This window comes from Engystomops pustulosus, chromosome 5 (assembly GCF_040894005.1).
Source record: "Engystomops pustulosus chromosome 5, aEngPut4.maternal, whole genome shotgun sequence".
Classification (NCBI taxonomy): Eukaryota; Metazoa; Chordata; class Amphibia; order Anura; family Leptodactylidae; genus Engystomops; species Engystomops pustulosus.
In genome coordinates this window covers 179,156,030-179,172,687 of record NC_092415.1, presented here as the reverse complement: position 1 = coordinate 179,172,687, position 16,658 = coordinate 179,156,030, and the positions used below count along the sequence as shown (strand labels likewise).

The 16,658-nt window shown below is 45.8% G+C and overlaps 1 protein-coding gene across 2 annotated transcripts; it reads left to right on the top strand.

The window, feature by feature from the left end:
• Positions 1–585: 585 nt before the first annotated feature.
• On the top strand, positions 586–16,632 carry LOC140133584 (kelch-like protein 10). Of its 2 annotated transcripts, XM_072153934.1 has the most exons (5): positions 587–832; positions 3,624–4,113; positions 5,496–6,110; positions 14,275–14,424; positions 16,222–16,631. In XM_072153934.1, the coding sequence occupies exons 1-5, from the start codon at positions 645–647 to the stop codon at positions 16,594–16,596; spliced, it is 1,818 nt and encodes a 605-aa protein (XP_072010035.1). In that variant the 5' UTR covers positions 587–644; the 3' UTR covers positions 16,597–16,631. The 2 variants fall into 2 exon arrangements, with proteins under 2 accessions (XP_072010036.1, XP_072010035.1); XM_072153935.1 differs by lacking the exon at positions 14,275–14,424 and having other exon boundaries at positions 586–832; positions 16,222–16,632.
• The last annotated feature ends 26 nt before the right edge of the window (positions 16,633–16,658 follow it).

Here is a 16,658-nt window from a genome sequence, read left to right as displayed (position 1 = left end):
GCAGAAGCAGTAATAAACCACTTCTACTTTCATTCTAAGGTCTCTGGTTGTCTCTGACAGCTGGAGACCTAGTCTTGATCCTGCTGTCAGTGCAGGCACAGGAGAAACTGCAGCAGACCTAGGCCATGCACCAGCTGACGTCTAAAGTTGGTGGGTGGTCAGAATTGAATAAATAAATGTGCCCCATTGTATCCAATAGAAAAAAAACAGAACATTGCAACAATTTTGCATAAAGCTTTATTAAAAAAAATCCTAAAAGTATATGTTTCCTCTGCAGATCTTTGTATGACTATGGTCAGGAAGGACATAAAATCTTAAAGTGTTGATCATCTTATTGCCACTCACAGAGGTGTACATTGCTTATGCCATGTGCCGTTTCACCCAATTCACTATGCATTAGTAGACACTTTACATCTGTAAAGATTTTTCAAAAATTGCAATTTCATCAGATGGTTAGTAAAATAAATTTTGAAGAGACAAAATAATAAAGATCTGCATATACTGCACAAGAACATATGCGACATCTATGCCCCTTCCTAACTATTCCGTATAGAATCCTCATGTACAATGCAGGTTGTGATGTCATTATAGAAGAGGCGATAGACGAAGTGAAATGACAGTTCAGACCATGATATGTCCACGATATGTCCATCATGGAGATCGAAGATAACATACCCACCAGGAACATGGAACATAAAATGGACCCGATAGCTTACATTGTATTTAATGAGCTGAGATTGGAGGGAAAGCTGTGTGACGTGGTGATTAAAGCCAGCGGGGTGGAGTTCAAGGCTCATAAGAACATCCTCTGCGGCTGCAGTCCTTACTTTAGGTCAGTGAATATTGGCCCACATTTATTAAAGCCTTTGCGCCAGTTTTCTGTCAGACTCTGCACTTGAAAGAATGTGCAAAGTTAGACCATGCGCCACATTTATTACCACAACTTCACAGAATTGTGTTGCACAATATTTGCACAATGGGGCATATTTACGTATGAATGTATGTATGCTAACCCCGCCGCTGCTCTTGCGCAGCGTGATACATCAAGAGGTTGAAGCCCTGCCTGGCGTATAAATAAACTAAAAAAACACAGCGGTCGAATTTTCAAAGTAACGCCCCGCACCTGCCCACTTCCAGCTGGCCACTCCTTCCACTGGTGTGAAGATGGCGGATTGGGCTAAATAATTGCAAGTGCTAGCAAAAAGTGCAGCCACTGGCATGGCACAGAAGCCCTGATAAATATGTCCCTCTATGTCCATCCCAAACTGATAGGTAGGATCACTGCTATGAAGTCGCTCATAGACTGAACATGAGACAACTGCTCCACAGTCTTTCTATAGGTCACTCTGGATGAGTAACAGCAATACTGAACAGTATATCCATCCTTATCTCTCACCCAACCCATTCTTCACTTCCTTCTCTATAGATTTCTATAGTCAATGCTTGTAATTTGATTTTTTAGAAGCTCATACTCTGTCTTGGAAGATCTAAGTAGTTTTAACAGAGTTTTAAGGGCTCATTCACATGGCCGTCTGCGGGAACGTACACGCGGTCGCAATAGTGGCGCGGCACAGATACGGTGCCGCTATTCTCTATGGAGGGAGGAGGGGTCACCTTCTCCTCCTCTGCAGCACACAACGGTATGCCCGCACGGCGGGCATACCGCGTGTGAATGTACCCTAAGAGTTAATGTCAAATTTGGAGGGGGAGCTGTGGTGGGGTTGGGTCAAGCTGTTGTGAAGAGCTCCCGCCTTTATACTCACCATCAAAGATTTTAAGAAGCACAGTATCAATACCAAACTTAAAATGGTCAATAACTTTTTAGCAAACTTCATATCAAGTAGTAATACAAGTGACTAGAAGATACTGTGATGTATCAAAACCAAATTAGCCCTTTCTCCATTTAACGCCAATTCACATCTTACTAATTTCCCCGTTCAATTTCACATCAGTGAAACAAATAGACGGATTCAAGCAACTGCTAAAATAACTGAGATTTGAACTGGAATTACTTTCCTCTCCTTATTTTCCCTTCTTCCCTTGTAAATTGCCTCTTACCCTCAATTTGCTGATTCCCATCTTGCTACTCTTAACCACAATTTGTCTGTCCAAATATCATTGGCTCCCCTTTATTTTGGCACCAACTCTTAAAGGGGTTTCCCCAGGAAAGAAAGTTCTTAAATTTGAATCTCCTAGTGATGTTTGCACAATAAAGCTCATGTGTAATCCCCTTACTTTACAATTTTACTGAGTTTTATTGTTGTTTTAGCTCCTATGACTCAGTGATGGTCAGTGTAAAATTTCAGAGTGTGGACAGGGACTCTCTAAGCAGACACTTCATGATCCCTCTGTGTTATGAGATGCTGTGTGCTTACAATGTAGTTAGATCATCAGGGTAAAAAGTTTATATACAATTTTATTTAGCTTCTGAGCATTCTACTAGTATCTGAGAGATCAGAGATCAGACTCACAAGAGATGATGAGATTCATGAGATGGATAAAATAACACTCTCAGATTTGATACATCTCCACTATAACACACACAGAGTCAGCACTGCTATGCCTCCCTCCCTTGGATGAAGACCTTATCTTGTCTGTAGCTTGCAGAGCAAGCCTCTGTGCGCTGCCTGCCGGCAGAAAGTGTTTGTGTGTGAGCTGGTCTTGTAGTGGAGGGGGAAAGGGAAGGAGGCAGAGAGTACTGCAGTGTGCAGACAGCAGAAGGAAGCTATTCATGAGAAAAATTTTGCCTGTCCGACCATGGTCAGAAGATTTATGGTTGGATCGTGGGTCAACCAAAATTGCATATACCAGGACTGATAGAGACAGGTTTGAATTATATCTATGAAATGCTGTATTTTTGTTAATAACAGTAAATTAGAGAATGTGTTATCCTGAGTATATTTAGGAATCTTGTCTTTGTGGGAATACCTCTTTAATGAACAGAATTTCTCCCCAAATCTTAATAGTTACAGACACTATGGTGCCTAAATATAATTGCTTAATATTGTGCCCAGTAAATGGAAAAATAGCTACAATGCACATTTAATACAGATTTTGTTCTGATCTGGTGAAAAAAAGTGTTAAAATAATGCATGTAGAAAAAAGCCTGGAAATCTGCAACAAAAATGCACTACACATAACACAAATCTGCATGTAAAACATATATACATAAAACATCCATAAAAACCATGTGGACTTGATACATGTGCAGATAGCCTAAGGCCCCTTACACACTAGCGAGTGAGATGTGTGTAACGCGCATCACACTCGCAGCATGTGCTGGCTGTGACGTCCGGCCCGAATGCTGACAACCGGAAGTAAACTGACTGTATGCTGAGCTCAGTCCTAGTTGCTCATTGTTCGTTCCGGATGTTCCAGCCAGCGCACGCTTCTAGTGTGATGAAAGTTGGACACATCTCACTTACTAGTGTATAAGGGGCCTAACGTTATGTCTGTGTTGAGATTTAAGAAACCCATTTATTCAAACTCTTCTATTCTCTCTTTGAACTGAAATCATTTTTTTCTCGCAGAAAACCTTTGTAACCTACTTTGTTCCAGTTACATCTTTCATGTAGTTTTGTTATTAGCTCATGCTTGTAAGGCCAATGTATTTGTACCTGCAGAGCATTGTTCACCAGCAGCTGGATCAGCAGTGAAGATGACGTGTATGACATCCCTGGTATCGATCCGGAGATTATGAAATTGATCATAGAGTTTGCCTACACCTGGACAGTCCCAATCACCTGTAATAATGTGGAAAGTGTGTTTATCGCGGCAGATTACTTAAATATTCTTAGTCTCGTACAACTCTGCTCCAAATTCCTGAAAAAACAACTGTGCCATGAGAATTGTATTGGACTCTATAGGTTCACTGAGTGTTATTACTCCCCCGAGCTGCATCAGGAGGCGCACATGTACATCTTACACAACTTTGAAGATATAGCTAAGCTCTCAGATGAGTTCCTTGACTTATCAGCCGTGGAACTTAAAGGCCTCCTAGAAAAGGACGAACTAAACATCAAACAGGAGGAAACTGCATTTGAAGCTATTGTGAAGTGGATCAGTCATAGCCCAGAACAACGAAAACATCACATTTCACTTCTTCTTCCAGAGGTAATAATCATTTTACAACATGTAATTTTCTACTTTTTGCCTTTATAGCTTTTATTGCCACTAACAAAATAACACAGCACAGAACACATAACACATTATAAATGGCGCAGTGTAGGAGATAGTGCCATATCTGGCAGATGATTACAGTTGTACAGGGCAGACATCTGCCAGCAATGTTTGTCTCAAGAGACAATTCACATTATGTTGAACCTCTCAGATGCTGCGGTCAATTATGACCACAATTTGCATCATGGATGTTCAACCTCTCGGATACTTCAGTCAATTGTGACCACAGCATCCTAAAAGTTGTTTTGTGATAAGAGGCTCCTTCCAGTAAAATATTAGGATTTTGGAAGCAGTTCTGTGGGTATGGAAGCCCCATGATCTTTATGGAGACTTTCTGGTACACGAATTATAATATAATATTGTATTTACCGTATATTCTCAAGTTGACCCCAGTATAAGCCGAGGCCCCTTATTTTACCACCAAAAACTGGGAAAACCTATTGACTCGAGTATAAGCCGAGGGTGGGAAATGGTCACAGCCTCCCAGTATATAGCCATCAAGCCTTCAGTAGTATACAGCCAGCCTGCCCCCTGTAGTATACAGCCAGCCAGCCCCCAGTAGTATACAACCAACCAGCCCCCAATAGTATACAACCAGCCAGCCCCCTGTAGTATATAGCCAGCCAGCCCCCAGTATTTTTTTTTTTAATTGACTTGTGTATAAGCCGAGGTGAGGTTTTTCAGCACAGTGTTTGTGCTTATAAACTTGGCTTATACACAAGTATATACGGTAATGCTTTATAGAGGTGTGCAAATCATTGCATTGACAATTGATTTAATTGTCATGGAAATTGGTAAATAACCATCTTTATAAAAAAAAAGCTCCTGTCTTGTTTCATAAAATTAAAATTTTTAGTTTCCAATAAAACTATTATAACTTCTGTTGATATCATATATACAAGCACGTCCATAGCACGTCTGAAAATATTCGGATTTGATTTGTTGCCTGAAAATCACCAGATTCTTACCTAATCTAAAAAAGCGATGAATAGATTCACTGATCCTCATCCTATTAAGACATTTTGAAAAAGTTAAGAAAAAAAAACATAAATACACAACTTGCAAAGTTAATATTAAAAATGTTAAAGGGAACCTGTCACTACACTACCCCCCACCTTCTTCCACAAACACTACCTTCTTCTATAATATGTATGTTCCCTGGAGGTCTTTTTAGCATATTTTTAGGTTGCAGTGTTGTGAGGGGATCCCTTTATAGATCTCAGAAGATGGTGAATCTAAGTTGTATACTATATTGGATTATTTCTCATTACTTCTCTAACTTTTGGTTGTCTTTTTTCATAAATTGACATTTCTAGGTTCGCTTTGCCTTTATGAACACTGATTTCTTCAACTTCAATGTCAAAATGAACAACTACGTAAAAGGGAATAAAAAGTGTAAACCAATTATCATTGACGCCCTGCGAGCTATGTTTAACCTCAACACAAATGGCTACTCAAATACAGATTTAAGCCCCATGAGCCGACCCCGTCTTCCATATGAAGTCTTGTTTGCAGTTGGTGGCTGGAGTGGAGGTAGCCCTACTAATGCTATTGAATGTTATGATGCCCGTGCCGCCCAGTGGATCCAAATAACAAGTGAAGAAATGAGTCCAAGAGCTTATCATGGAACAGCATATTTGAAGGGGTGTTTGTATATCATTGGTGGATTCGATAGTGTGGACTATTTCAACAATGTAAAACGTTTTGACCCAATCAAGAAATCCTGGCAGGAAGTAGCACCCATGCACTCAAAAAGGTGCTATGTCAGTGTCGCTATCCTGGATGAAAACATCTACGCGATGGGAGGCTTTGATGGCCATATACGTCTGAACACTGCAGAGTGTTATGAGCCAAAAACCAATCAGTGGACCTTGATATCACCCATGAACGAGCAAAGAAGCGATGCCAGCGCCACTACCCTAAATAACAAGGTAAGGAGATAATGGCCTCCATGCTCTGGTTTTCTCAATGATTTGTGTTGTTCCAAAAGATACAAACCTCCTTCATTTTTTAGCTTAATCTAGAAGATTAGCCCAGCACCTAAACCAAGCATCCTGCACCCAAAGAATGTCTACAGTTTGAATTCTGCACCCTAAATCCACAGCAATGAAACCCACAATGAAAATCAGTTCCAGTGTTTTCTTTTCCCCAGAGCATAAGTATAGGATTGGTATGAATCCCATCCACTGAGTCTATAGTATAAATTCCTGAAGATTATCTGCTTATGGCTCCACATCGAATAATTTGCAGCAATTATGGACTGTGTGTACCTGACCTATAATTGACTTCACCTATAAATAATAATAATAAATCTCCCTCGTTCCTATTATTAAGAGGTCTTACTTCTATAGGTACAGTACAGACCAAATGCTTGGACACACCTCATTCAAAGAGTTTTCTGTATTTTCATGATTATAAAAATTGTACAATCACACTGAAGGCATCAAAACTATGAATTAATACATGTGGAAATATATACTTAACAAAAAAGTGTGAAACAACTAAAAAATATGTCTTATATTCTAGGTCCTGCAAAGTAGCCACCTTTTGCTTTGATTATTGCTTTGCACACTCTAGGCTTTCTCTTGATGAGCTTCAAGAGGTAGTCACCTTGTCACGGGTGGACCCGCGACCCACATCGCGGGTCGCGGGCTCACCCGTGCCTCTCGCTCCCCGCAGGTGCCGCGCCAGCGCGTCTCACCTCTCCCCGCTCCCGAGTCCCGGCCTTGCTCCGTGTGCGCGCGGTCCCGCGCCTTTGGGCGCGTGCGCGGCACTTCTAGGAAATTTAAAGGGCCATTTCCCATGAGGCTATTTATATCTGCCTCTCCCAACTAACCCGGCCGGATCTTTGTGCCTCACAGCCTTAGAGAAAGCTCTGTTGCGATTTGCCTGCGTTCCAGTGTCTTCTTCGTTCTAGTGTCTTCTGCGTTCCAGTGTCTCCTGCGTGCCTGACTTCCTCCATGTTCCTGTGTTGCCTGACCTCCTCCGTGTTCCCGTGTACCAGTGTTCCTCCGTGTTGCTGTCGTGTGTGCTGTGTTCCCGTACCCTTCTGCTTGGACCTCCTGTTGCTGACCCCGGTTTGGACTCTGACGTTGCATCTCTGCCGCCTGCCCGACCCTGTGCCTGGACTGTGACCTCGAGCTTGACTGCTGTTTCTGTACCTCAACCTTGGCCGCCACTGCAGACAAGTCACGCCTGAGGAACGACCTGGTGGTACCACGCCGCAGCTTGTCTAACCCGCTTTGCGGCGGGCTCTGGTGAAAACCGGGTACCACTTAGACTCCGGTCCCAGGTAGTGGCTTGAGTCATCGTCTGCAGTGGTCCAGTGGATCCACATCCCGTAAGCCTGACAGTAAGATCCGGCCATGGATCCCGCCGAGGTTCCGTCTCCTAGCAAGCCTGACCTCGCTACTATTGTGATCCATCAATCCCGGCAGATTGCTCCGCAACGTGATCAGCTGGAGCAGGTCACCGCCATGTTGCAGCAACTATTAGCCAACCAACAACCACAACAGGTTCCGGAAGCTGCTCTTGTGACTCCTACAGCTCCGACTCCTCTTCCAGCTGTTGAACCCAGGATGCGCTTGTCCATGCCCAGCAAATATGATGGTGATCCTAAGATGTGCAGAAGTTTTTTTAACTCAGTGCTCCCTGCATATTGAGCTTATGCCGACCCAGTTTATTTCGGAGGGATCAAAGGTGGCATTTTTAATCAGCCTACTCTCAGGGAAAGCTCTGGCCTGGGCTACACCCCTGTGGGACAGAAACGACCCAGTTACGGCTTCTCTCACGGCCTTTGTGTCCGAATTTAGGGCTGTGTTTGAGGAACCAGCTTGGGCCTCCTCTGCCGAGTCTACCTTGTTGAACTTACACCAGGGAAATTCCTCCGTGGGAGAGTATGCGGTCCAGTTCCGTACTTTGGTGTCAGAACTTGCCTGGAATGACGCCGCCTTGTCTGCCGCTTTCAAGAAGGGTCTCGCCTCTCATGTGAAGGATGCTCTGGCTGCTCGTGATCTGCCGTCTTCTCTGAGTGGTCTCATCACCTTGGCCACCCGGATAGACGTGCGATTTAGAGAGCGTGCTGAGGAATCACGCTTCGAGCAACCTCAAGTCCGTCCTCGACGCCTTCCCCGCCTGGCCCCGGACTTCCAAAGACCACTCCAGCCTCAGTTCATACCACCCGCAGAGGAGCCTATGGAGGTGGACAAAGCTAGACTCTCCTCCCAGGAACGCATCAGAAGGCACCAGGGTAACCTTTGCCTTTATTGTGCTAGTCTGGAGCACTTCATCGGGTCCTGTCCTATCCGTCCTCAGCGTCCGGGATACACCAGCACCTAGGGTTCTTGGGAGAAGCGTCCCAGTGGTTCGCCTTGAGAAGCCATTGGTCATCTCATCCGTAAGTGGCCAGATCCTCTCTGACCCGGTCCTGTACCGCACCAAGCCTCTGTCCTTGCAAGTCGGAGTGTTGCACAAGGAGAGACTGTCCTTTTACGTGCTACCTCGGTCCACGTCCTCTATCCTGTTGGGTCTTCCGTGGCTGCAGCTCCATGCTCCTGTTCTCAATTGGATGACAGGGGAGATCCTTCATTGGGGTCCTGAGTGCCGGTCCCGCTGTATGGGGGCCTCCCTGCCTGTACCTGTGTTGGCCTCCTCTCTGTCTGTGAAGCCTTTGGAGGGTTTACCCACGTGCTGCCAGGACTTCTCTGACGTCTTCTCTAAAAAGCAGGCTGAGACTTTGCCACCGCATCGACCCTACGATTGCCCTATTGAGTTATTGCCGGGCACTTCTCCTCCCAGAGGCCGGGTTTATCCACTCTCCGTTCCTGAGACCACTGCCATGTCAGAGTATATCCAGGAGAACTTGCAAAGAGGTTTCATACGGAAGTCCTCTTCTCCTGCAGGTGCAGGTTTCTTCTTTGTTACTAAGAAGGACGGCTCCTTGCGTCCTTGTATTGATTATCGTGGACTTAATAAGATCACGGTTAAAAACCGCTACCCTCTGCCACTGATAACAGAACTGTTTGATCGCCTGCGCGTTTCCAAGATTTTCTCTAAGTTGGATCTTCGCGGGGCCTACAATCTTATTCGTATCCGCAAGGGAGACAAATGGAAGACAGCATTTAACACCCGAGATGGTCAATTCGAATACCTTGTGATGCCTTTTGGATTATGCAATGCTCCAGCTGTCTTCCAGGAGTTTGTCAATGACATCTTCAGGGACCTTCTGTATACGTGTGTAGTGGTCTACCTAGATGACATCTTGGTGTTCTCTCCAGATCTCAAGACTCATCAATCTCACGTACAGCAAGTCCTAGGTTGCCTTCGAGCCAATTGTCTCTACGCTAAGCTCGAGAAATGTCTCTTCCATCAACGGAGTCTACATTTTCTTGGTTACAATGTGAACAGAATTGGGATTGGTGTTTGAAAAATAACATCCAGTGTGAAGCTACACACATGCAAACAATTCTAAGCAAAGAGGACAAGAAAGCATGTGTACAGTAGCAAACAAAAAATCACTTTATTGAAAAATGGACAAAAAGACAACATCAGCAAGACAAACAGTATATAAAAGCAATTAAAAAGGAATGCACCCTAGTGCACCCGTGAATGAACAACCGGAGCCCGACACCTAATAATGTCGGGGTACCCGGACCCGAGTCTCACAACACCATCTCACAGCTCTAATGAATATAGATAACACGAATGGGACATGTGTCTGCGGTAAAGAGCTAGAAAGCCAATCCAACATATAATCCAGTCAGTGAATAAATGGTAAAAAGCACGCATGTGCAAGAGATTCTCTGTACCTGGAAATATAATGTGCAGTAATAAACCAACAAGGCACAGTGCCCAAGCAATAATTACCGTGAGGTGTGAGACGGCGGTGAGAACCCAGGACTGAAGGCCCCACGCGTTCCGCTGCGGGTCGCAGCTTCTTCAGGGGTTACATCATCTCCGACAGGGGTCTCCAGATGGATCCTACCAAACTGTCTGCCGTTCTTCAGTGGCCACGTCCAGAGGGTCTTCGCGCCATTCAGAGATTCCTAGGCTCCGCAAACTACTATCGACAGTTCATTCCTCATTTTTCTACTTTTGTTGCTCCCACCGTGGCACTCACTAGGAAGGGCGCTAATCCACGCCTTTGGCCACCAGCAGCTGAAGAGGCCTTTGCAAAGTTAAAATCCGCCTTTGCTAAAGCTCCGATCCTTTCTAGACCTGATACAGAGAAGCCTTTTATCTTGGAGGTGGACGCATCTTCTGTCGGTGCAGGGGCTGTGCTAACCCAGAAGGGACCCAGGGGCCGAACTCTTACGTGCGGTTTCTTTTCTAAAACTTTTTCTCCTGCAGAGAAGAACTACTCTATTGGTGACAAGGAACTTTTGGCTATCAAACTTGCCCTGGAAGAATGGCGATATCTTTTGGAGGGTGCTCGCTATCCAGTCTGTGTTTACACGGATCATAAGAACCTTTCGTACCTCCAGACAGCCCAACGTCTTAATCCCAGGCAAGCCTGTTGGTCACTATTCTTCTCCCGCTTCAATTTGATGATCCACTTCCGGCCAGCAGAGAAGAATATCAAGGCTGATGCCCTTTCCAGTGCCTCAGATGTTGTTGGAGAAGAGCCGGTTCCTCAGTATATCATCTCTCCGGAACAGTTGGTTGTAGCCGCTCCTGTGGATCTTCGGCAGCTTCCGCCTGGCAAGATGTATGTCCGACCTGCTCTGCGGAAGAGGATTTTGTTTTGGGGACATTCTTCCCGCCTGGCTGGGGACCCTGGGGTGCAACTCTCCGTGGCCCTCATCTCCCGCTACTACTGGTGGCCTGACTTGGTCAAAGACGTTCGGACTTTGTGGGATCCTGCACCTCCTGTGCTCGAAATAAGCCTTCTCGTCTAAAACCGGCTGGTCTCTTGCTTCCGTTGCCGATACCCAGTCGCCCGTGGTCACACGTGGCTATGGACTTTGTCACGGATCTTCCATCTTCCTCGGGCACTACTGTCATCTGGGTGGTGACAGACCGGTTTTCGAAGATGTCTCATTTCGTTACTCTTCCAGGTCTACCATCTGCTCCACGTCTTGCCAGCCTCTTCTTCCAACATATATTCCGGCTACATGGGCTTCCCCTGCACATCGTCTCTGATCGTGGAGTTCAATTTGTCTCCCGCTTCTGGCGCTCACTCTGCAGCCAACTGCAGGTGAAGTTGGACTTTTCTTCAGCCTACCACCCTCAGTCCAATGGTCAAGTGGAGAGAGTCAACCAGAGTCTGGGCTGCTACCTGCGTCATTTTGTCTCTGCCCGTAAGGACGACTGGTCCACTTTGTTGCCCTGGGCAGAGTTCTCCTACAACTCTCTGGATTCTGAATCTGCTGGTGCAGCTCCATTCTTTATTGTCTATGGAAGAATTCCATGCCCACCACTCCCTCTCTCAGTTCCCTCGGATGTTCCTGCGGTGGAAGAATTGGTGCAGGACCTCAGCTCTGTCTGGAGACAGACTCGTTTATCTCTACTTCGGGCGTCTGCTCGCACTAAAATCCAGGCCGACAAGAGACGCAGACCTTCTCCCGTCTTCTCTCCTGGGGACAAGGTCTGGTTATCCTCCAGGTACATCCGGCTGAAGATACCCGGGTACAAGCTTGGTCCTCGATTCTTGGGTCCTTTTGAGGTCCTGTCCCGTATCAATCCTGTATCCTACAAGTTGCGCCTTTCTCCCACCATGCGCATTCCGAACTCCTTCCATGTCTCCCTACTCAAGCCTGTTATCCTGAACCGCTTCTCTCGGCAAGAACCTCCTCCTACCCCTGTGGCTGACTCCACTGACGCCTATGAGGTAAAAGACATCCTTGATATGAAGACAGTAAGGGGGAAGCGGTTCTTCTTAGTCGACTGGAAGGGGTTCGGTCTGGAAGAGAGGTCTGGACCGTGATCTTCTGCAGAGATTTCTTCAGCCCAAGAAGAGGGGGAGGCCGAAGGGGGGGGGGGTGTACTGTCACGGGTGGACCCGCGACCCACATCGCGGGTCGCGGGCTCACCCGTGCCTCTCGCTCCCTGCAGGCGTCGCGCCAGCGCGTCTCACCGCTCCCGAGTCCCGGCCTCGCTCCGTGTTCGCGCGGTCCCGCGCCTTTGAGCGTGCGGCACTTCTAGGAAATTTAAAGGGCCAGCGCGTCATTGATTGGCACTGGTCATTTCCCATGAGGCTATTTATATCTGCCTCTCCCAACTAACCCGGACGGATCTTTGTGCCTCACAGCCTTAGAGAAAGCTCTGTTGCGATTTGCCTGCGTTCCAGTGTCTTCTGCGTTCTAGTGTCTTCTGCGTTCCAGTGTCTCCTGCGTGCCTGACTTCCTCCGTGTTCCTGTGTTGCCTGACCTCCTCCGTGTTCCCGTGTACCAGTGTTCCTCCATGTTGCTGTCGTGTGTGCTGTGTTCCCGTACCCTTCTGCTTGGACCTCCTGTTGCTGACACTGGTTTGGACTCTGACGTTGCATCTCTGCCGCCTGCCCTGACCGTGTGCCTGGACTGTGACCTCGAGCTTGACTGCTGTTTCTGTACCTCAACCTTGGCCGCCACTGCAGACAAGTCACGCCTGAGGAACAACCTGGTGGTACCACGCCGTAGGTTGTCTAACCCGCTTTGCGGCGGGCTCTGGTGAAAACCGGGTACCACTTAGACTCAGGTCCCAGGTAGTGGCTTGAGTTATCGTCTGCAGTGGTCCAGTGGATCCACATCCCGTAAGCCTGACACACCTGAAATGGTCTTCCAGCAGTCTTGAATGAGTTCCCAGAGATGCTTAGCACTTGTTGGTTCTTTTGCCTTCACTCTGCGATCCAGCGCACCCCAAACCATCTCGATATGGTTAAGATCTGGTCACTGTGGAGGCCAGGTCATATGTCGTAGCCACCCATCACTCTCTTTCTTGGTCAAATGGCCCTAACATAGCCTGGAGGTGTGTTTGGGGTCATTGTCCTGTTGAAAAATAAATGATGGTCCAACTAAATGCAAACCGAATGGAATAGCATGCTGCTGCAAGATGCTGTGGTAACCTTATACCTAAAGTTTGAATGAATCCGAAACAGTGTCCCCAGCAAAGCACCCCCACACCATCACACCTCCTCATCCATGCATCATGGTGGGAACCAGGCATGTAATCCATCTGTTCACCTTTTCTGTGTCGCACAAAGACATGGTGGTTGGAACCAAAGATCTCAGATTTGAACTCCTCAGACCAAAGCCCATAATTCCACTGATTTCATGTCCATTCCTTGTGTTCTTTAGCCCAAAGAAGTCTCTTATGCTTGTTGCCTATCCTTAGCAGTGGTTTCCTAGCAGCTATTTTACCATGAAGGCTGCTGCACACAGTCTCCTCTTAACAGTTGTTGTAGAGATGTGTCTGCTGCTAGAATTCTGTGCGACATTGACCTGGTCTCTAATCTGAGCTGCTGTTAACCTGTGATTTCTGAGGTTGGTGACTGAGATGAACTTATCCTCCGCAGCATAGGTGACTCTTGGTCTTCCTTTCCTGGGCAGATCCTCATGTGAGCCAGTTGCTTTGCCGTGCTTGGTAGTTTTTGCAACTTCACTTGGGGACACTTTCAAAGTTTTCCCAATTTTTTGGACTGACTGACCTTCATTTTTTAAAGTAATGATGGCCACTTGTTTTTCTTTACATAGAATTTGTATTATGGCTAGCAGAAAAGCAGCTAACAGTCTATTCAGCTGTGTATTCATCTGACTTCTGCACAGCACAACTGATGGTCCCAACCCCATTTATAAGGCAAGAAATCCCACTTATTAAACCTGACAAGGCGCACCTGTGATGTGAAAACCTTTTCAGGTGACTACCTCTTGAAGCTCATCAAGAGAATGAATGCCAAGAGTGTACAAAGCAGTAATCAAAGCAAAAGGTGGCTACTTTGAAGAACATAAGACATATTTTCACTTGTTTCACACTTTTATGTTAAGTATATAATTTCACATGTGTTAATTCATAGTTAGACTTCAGTGTGAATCTACAGAAAACTCTTTGATTGAGAAGGTGTCCAAACTTTTGGTCTGTACACGATGTATAAAATGGATGTCAATCTTTATTTCTTTACAGATTTATATCTGTGGAGGATTTAATGGGAATGAGTGTTTGTTCACTGCTGAGATGTACAACCCTGATACCAAGCAATGGAACACAATCTCTTCAATGATGAACCGGAGAAGCGGAGTGGGGGCCATCGCCTATAGAGAAAAAGTATATGTGGTAAGGAGGAGTCATATTAATACTAGAGATGAGCGAGTATACTCGTCCGAGCTTGATGCTCGTTCGAGTATTAAGGTACTCGAAACGGCTCGTTGCTCGGACGAGTATTTCCCCTGCTCGAGATCGAGCATTTAATTAAAAAAACACAGTGAAGAACAATGAAGAATAGAATAAAAACAGTGAACACAGTGAACACAGGATCATTTAAGTGAAAAACACAGTGAAAAACACAGTGAAGAATAGATTACAGACGTTCGGCACATCTGCTTACTTGTCGGAAGATACGCGCGGAACGGTGCGAACAAAATAGTATGTGAAGAACAATATATATGTGTGAAGAACACATTGAAGAACACGGTGAGCAGGACAGAGACAACGGGGAGCAGCACAGAGACACCGGGAGCAGCACAGAGACACCGGGGAGCAGCACAGAGACACCGGGGAGCAGCACGGAGACATCGGGCAGAGGCACGGAGACATCGGGGAGCGGCACGGAGACATCGGGGCACGGAGACATCGGGGAGCGGCACGGAGACATCGGGCAGCGGCACGGAGCGGCACGGAGACATGGGGGCACGGAGACATCGGGGAGCGGCACGGAGACATCGGGGAGCGGCACGGAGACATCGGGGAGACTTCAGTGGAAGAAGAGCAGCGGATCCCGGGACAGCGTATCTCCCGACAAGTAAGCAGATGTGCCGAACATCTGTAATCTATTCTTCACTGTGTTTTTCACTTAAATGATCCTGTGTTCACTGTTTTTATTCTATTCTTCACTGTTCTTCACATCTGCTAACGTGTCGGGAGATAATATACGCGCGGAACAGTGAAGAATAGATTGCAGATGTTTGCATACATCTGCTAACTTATCAGAAGACATTCTTTTTCAATTAATTAACACATTTTATTCCCGAACCATGGTCCCTTTGAAAAATGCTCGAGTCTCCCATTGACTTCAATGGGGCTCGTTATTCGAGACGAGCACTCGAGCATCTGGAAAAGTTCGTCTCGAATAACGAGCACTCGAGCATTTTAGTGCTCGCTCATCTCTAATTAATACCCTTTGCTGTGGCAGTATTTGACGCTATCTGTTTTTAGTCTTTTGGGAAGGTTTTTACAGCAGTACTGAGGTATTTTGCAGTTCTAGGGATGTACAGTATTGAGCTGCAATGGGGTTGGAGCACCTCTTCTTGTAATTTATTCACTTCCCCCGTTTCTATATAAGCCCTGCCCGGTCCTGCCCGTCACCTGCTCTATGCACTGTCAACGGGGTTATAGAATTGTAATAAAAGAGGTCCTGAGCTACACCGATCCTCAGGAATGTCTCGGTGGAGCGTGTCTACCATCAGCAAAACTGATGGCAGATGTCCTTTAAACATAACATAGCTTTTCTCTGTGCGCTGGTATATAGAGGAAGTCCCCTACTTAAGAACGCCCGACTTACAGATGACCCCTAGTTACAAACAGACCTCTGGATGTTGGTAATTTACTGTACTTTAGCCCCAGGCTACAATAAACAGCTGTAACAGTTATCAAATGTGTCTGTAATGAAGCTTTAATGTTAATCCTGGTTCTTATGACAATCCAACATTTTTAAAATCCAATTGTCACAGAGACCGAAAAAAATTGTCTGGAGCTACAATTATAAAATATACAGTTCTCACATACATACAAATTCAACTTAAGAACAAACCTACAGAACCTATTTTGTACATAACCCGGGGACTGCCTGTATATCCTTTTTTCTCTGAAAAGCACTTTACCGAGTCCCACTAAGTATTATATTTTCTTTTTCAGGTTGGTGGTTTTGATGGACATAATCGTCTGAGAAGTTCCGAAGTTTACAGCCCTATCAGCAATACTTGGCATATGGTACCAGACATGTACACACCGCGAAGCAACTTTGGAATTGAAGTAGTTGACGACCGTATTTTTGTTGTAGGAGGCTTCAATGGATTTACCACAACATTCAATGTTGAATGCTACGATGAAGCCACAAATGAGTGGTATGATGTTAATGATATGAATGTCTACCGCAGTGCCCTAAGTTGTTGTGTGATATCTGGTCTCCGTAACATCAGAGACTATGCTGCCCCCCGAGACATCTGTTCCAGACATGAAGCTACATCTTCCTCCTCCGCAAGTTCACTAACAGTATCATATGACTTTTGAACACAATAAAATAGCATTGTCCTCTGGATCTGAAGAGCAGTGCATGTGTCAATTCCAGGGTG